At 30.1% G+C, this 4,476-nt stretch overlaps 1 protein-coding gene across 2 annotated transcripts; it reads right to left on the reverse strand.

Moving 5' to 3' along the window:
- Positions 1-2,199: 2,199 nt before the first annotated feature.
- LOC106385510 (FBD-associated F-box protein At2g26860) lies at positions 2,200-4,245 on the reverse strand. Of its 2 annotated transcripts, none has more exons than XM_022699207.2 (4): positions 3,926-4,245; positions 2,934-3,799; positions 2,723-2,854; positions 2,200-2,631 (listed from the first exon to the last, which is right to left on the reverse strand). In XM_022699207.2, the coding sequence occupies exons 2-4, from the start codon at positions 3,795-3,797 to the stop codon at positions 2,401-2,403; spliced, it is 1,227 nt and encodes a 408-aa protein (XP_022554928.1). In that variant the 5' UTR covers positions 3,798-3,799; positions 3,926-4,245; the 3' UTR covers positions 2,200-2,400. The 2 variants fall into 2 exon arrangements, with proteins under 2 accessions (XP_022554928.1, XP_013680877.1); XM_013825423.3 differs by having other exon boundaries at positions 2,717-2,854; positions 3,926-4,212.
- Between the last annotated feature and the right edge of the window lie 231 nt (positions 4,246-4,476).

The following is a 4,476-nucleotide window of genomic DNA, read 5'->3' on the forward strand; positions in this document are numbered from 1 at the left end:
TACATGATAAACTAGAACACTTATAATAAATATTTCAAATCTCTTATTCTTACAATTATAATAGCTAGATAGGATATTAGGGAGAAACAAACATTAGACGAATTATCAAATCTCTCATTCTTCGAACAAACTCAAAAGGAGTTGATTGGAATCTTGTCATGATATTTCATTAAAAGATTTTCACTAATAAAAATCAAGACTAAATTTTTTAGTCTAAATGAAATAATATATATATATCTATATTGTTTCCAATATTAAAAATCACTTCGATTTAAAGAAGTGTATTTCTGGGATTGTCAAGATCAAATAACATATTAGAAACTATCTACACTAGAACCTATATAAATTAATAATGTTGGATTTTGAAATTGTATTAATTTATAGAGATAATAATTTACAAAATTTCCTTATCTAGATTTTTTGTTTTAAGATATATTTATTCTAAGATAAGAAAAATATTTAAGCTGACAAAAAATATATTTAAATTTAGTATATAGAAATTAATTGTTATTTTTTTTAAATTTGACATTTATATTATTTGGTGTATATAATATATATTGCATAGAACTTAAATTTAATTTTAGATATAATATTACTAAATCTCATCAAAAATACACAAGTGTTAAAAAATATAAAGATAATTCTATGAATATAAAACAAACAATATAATAATAGGTTTATACTTATATAAAATATGTATACATATAAATTATTAATTTATAATTTTAATGGAACCATATATTTACATAAAATTTTTTAAAAAATTATTATCTTATTATTTTATAGATTTACATCAAATTTTGAACCGTCCCAAGTTGGGACCGGCGAAATTTATTAATTTTTAGAGATTATTAATTTTTTGAGTATTAATTTATAGATGTTCTACTGTATTCAAAAAAATAATATGTATACATAAAAGTATATATATTAATGTAAGGACATAAATCAAAATCAATACCATTTGTTTATTTACAATCATGTTTTTGGTAAGTAAATCAAAACAATCATTTTATATACTTTATATGGTATATAATTAAACTTTAGTGATATTGACATAGATTATATATAGTATATTTTAATATAAATATTTATCGTTGACACTTCCTACTCATATGATTTTATTAACATTTGTATATATGATGTAACAAAAATTAAACCATTAATCACAAAACTTTTAATGTGAGATTTTTCAATACAAATTTCAAAATTAGAATATTAAGATCTCAATAATTTTTCAGCGCATATTTTGAAATTGACATACTTTTATATTTTATATAGTATATAATTTAATTTAAATGATATTAATATATATAATATGAGACTTCATTTTTATACGATTTATGATCATTTGTGTCTTGCTTGAACATAAAAAGTTAAACCATTAATCACAAAATTATCAATGTAGGAATTTTACCATTTTTAGTAATTTATACTCGTTTTAAAAAAATTCAAAATATATCATATACGAAAAAATATAACTTTATTATTATATGCTTACTTTGATTGTTTAATTTCTTTTAATAATATCAAATTTATCAAAAAAGAGGGAGAATACAACCATTGTTATCAAATATGTATTATTCATAATCATTAATTATCATATATATGTTAATCATATTAGATAATTCCGTAGCGTTTTTTTAAGGAAAGAATTTAAAATATTCTTTTATACACTACTAATCAATTTGATAGTTAGTTTAATAAAAATCATAATATATATTTATATGGACCAAATTATTTTCCTAAGGATTCTAAGAATCATCATAGTGATGACACGTGGCTACGAAAACACGTTGTAGTCTTTATTTCATAGCTTACTTTTTTTTGAAACACTTATTTCATAGCTTACATATGTCTCATTTTGGGCATTAGCTTTGTGACTAATTTCCTATTTTCTGGTGATAAATGATGAATAAAAAAAATTAAAGTTTTGACAGAAAAAAAAAATTAAAGTAAAGTTTTACATTTTCTTGCCAAATAAAAAAACAGATAAGATTCTTACAAGTTCGGAAGTCTCTGTGCCCTTGAAACACTTCTTGATTCAGTCGGTGAAAGATACATATAGGTCTACAGTTTGTCACTCATTATTTTTGAACTTGCTGATAAAACATGTCTTCTTGGGTAAGATTCTAATTTCTGAAGGCTGGTCGCTTCCAAATTACGGTAGCGACGGCATTCCACGAGAACTAGCTTGAGAAGTACAGAGAAGCCATTCAAGGAAGGACTTTTGCACACTTAGAGATCAATCAGTAGTCCGTACAACCAGACGGTAAAATCAATCAACACATGATAAGTTTCTGTTCAAAAAGCAAGTTCCATATTCGATTAAACACCTAATTGACAATAAAAGCAGCCTAAAATCCAGAAAAAAAAAAGACTTGCAGGAACTCCTTCATCACATCAAGTTTCTGTTGAGGAACAAGTTTCCTCATCGGGATAAAGTGGAGCCGTGATTGATGAAGACTTCAAGCGACAAGCATTTTTGAAGATAAAACTCACGAAATCTCTCTCTTCCGGCCTTCCTCTGTACCCTGCAAACTCAAAACTTTCAAGATTCTCCAACAAACATTCAGGAACAGAGCTCTGGTCGTTGTTCCAGCTAACAGCTTCATACTTCCTTGAATCATCACACTAAGATCAACAAAAGGAGATAGAGAGAGAGAGAGACTTAAAAATTTATTTTGGATTAGAAACTTAGTCAAAGGAAGAAACGTACACTGACGTAGAGTTTTAGGACTCGTAGTTTGGGAGAATCTTGGAGCAACCGGAAAAGCAACTTCAACCAATAATCAAAGCTGATACATAGCTTCAGATATTCAAGCTGGCTGAAGTAAATACCATCATGATACATATACTGCACACATGACAAGTAAATAACAAGTGATAATATTAAGATTTGCGAACTTGCAGTTAGTAGATGGAAATGGATTTACCTCTTCTTCTTCGTTGACCCATACGTTTAAAGAAAGGCGTTTGACAGATGTAATTGATTCGAAAAGTTTCTCCAGATGATGTTGATTCTGAGCAATGATATCTGCCTCTTCCACTTTAGGCATATGCGCAACCAAATAGGAGAATCCTTCTGCTGCATAATTCTCAACTTTGATATACTTCAAAGACGGAGTAACTATCACATACTCATTAGAATAAGAAGCTCCACCATCTATAGGTAAGGTTAACCTCTGCAAAGACGGGCTAATAATAATAATCCCTCTAATGTGGTCATCACTATCTCTGCCAATAACCAGACCTTCAAGAAGAGGGCAATAGGATAGAAGCAGTCGAAGAGAATCCTCAGTTGAGTAAGTCACTTCATGCAGTAACAAAGTTTTAAGTGAAGGAAGAGAAACTGTTCGAGGGACATCCACAAGAAGCCTATGGCCGTTAAGTTTCAAAGTCACGAGCGATTTGCAGGTATACAGGCTGCTTGGCAGTAACATAGCAAGTTCTTCCTTGTGACAAAAAGAAAAATAGTTGATATCAAGCTCGCGGATGCAGCGAGAAACCGTGATTCCAACCCACTTATTAATATCCTCAGGTCGAAATGATTTGTAGAAACATTGGAGGCGAAACTTTTCTATGACCGGAGCTCTAAGTAATGGAAGATTCTTGTTGATAAAATCCTGAAGTGCAATGTCTGGCCCAAAATGATTCATTACAAACTCCAGTTTACGCACCCACATCCAGACAAACTTCCATCTTTTAGACAAGATGCTAGTGGATACAGCAACTTCTGTCGGAACAAATGATAGTATCTTAACCAGTAACTCATCAGATAATCCACTGATTCTGTCCATACCTTGAGAAGACAAAAGCAAAACTTAGTAACAATTGAATAATTTTAGCATCTGAGACAAAACCCTAAAAAAACCCGGAACTGGAAAAAAAAAACCCTAGAAAAAGCTGGAACCGGACAAACCCTAACCTTGTGAAGTTTTGATTTCTGCTTCAGAAGACAGTCAGAAATGCCCGGAGAACTGCAAAAGCATTTGTCGACACTGGATTATACCTGTTTTTCCCTACTGGTTGAGTGAAAACTTGAATCCAGAAATGAGGAAGCCGACGAAGGAAGAGTTCAAAATCAGATCGTTAGGCTTCTTTATTATTGGGTTTAGGCAATGGTTTGATGTCCGAAAACTATTAACTTAATAATCAATGGTGGCCCCAGTGACAATTACAGATAAAACTCTTTAAAAACTCATTAACCCACCATTTATTTCCCTCGTTTTAATAAACCCAAAGTTGGCCTATCCCATTAACATCCCTAAAGATCTTCTATACATTAACTCTTTGAAAACTCACCACGTTAATTTTCAAAGCAAAATGATGTGCGGGAGTAGAAGCAATTGTATTTTATGCTACTAAAGCGGCTACTGAATCAATTGATGGAGTTATATGGGAATAAAAAATCCTCTTAGAAATGAAGGATTTCTAGACTGCTTTTACTTTATGTTCAACATTTTAGGTATCTGTAGA

The sequence above is a fragment of the Brassica napus genome, chromosome C3 (assembly GCF_020379485.1).
Source record: "Brassica napus cultivar Da-Ae chromosome C3, Da-Ae, whole genome shotgun sequence".
In the NCBI taxonomy this organism is placed as follows: Eukaryota; Viridiplantae; Streptophyta; class Magnoliopsida; order Brassicales; family Brassicaceae; genus Brassica; species Brassica napus.

Coding starts and splice junctions, on each gene's coding strand:
- LOC106385510 (XM_013825423.3), bottom strand. CDS start 3,797: ATGGACAGAATCAGTGGATTATCTGATGAGTTACTGGTTAAGATACTA. Junction 2,855..2,933: donor GGGTCAACGAAGAAGAAGAG/GTAAATCCATTT, acceptor TCATGTGTGCAG/TATATGTATCATGATGGTAT. Junction 2,632..2,716: donor TCCTAAAACTCTACGTCAGT/GTACGTTTCTTC, acceptor TGTTGATCTTAG/TGTGATGATTCAAGGAAGTA.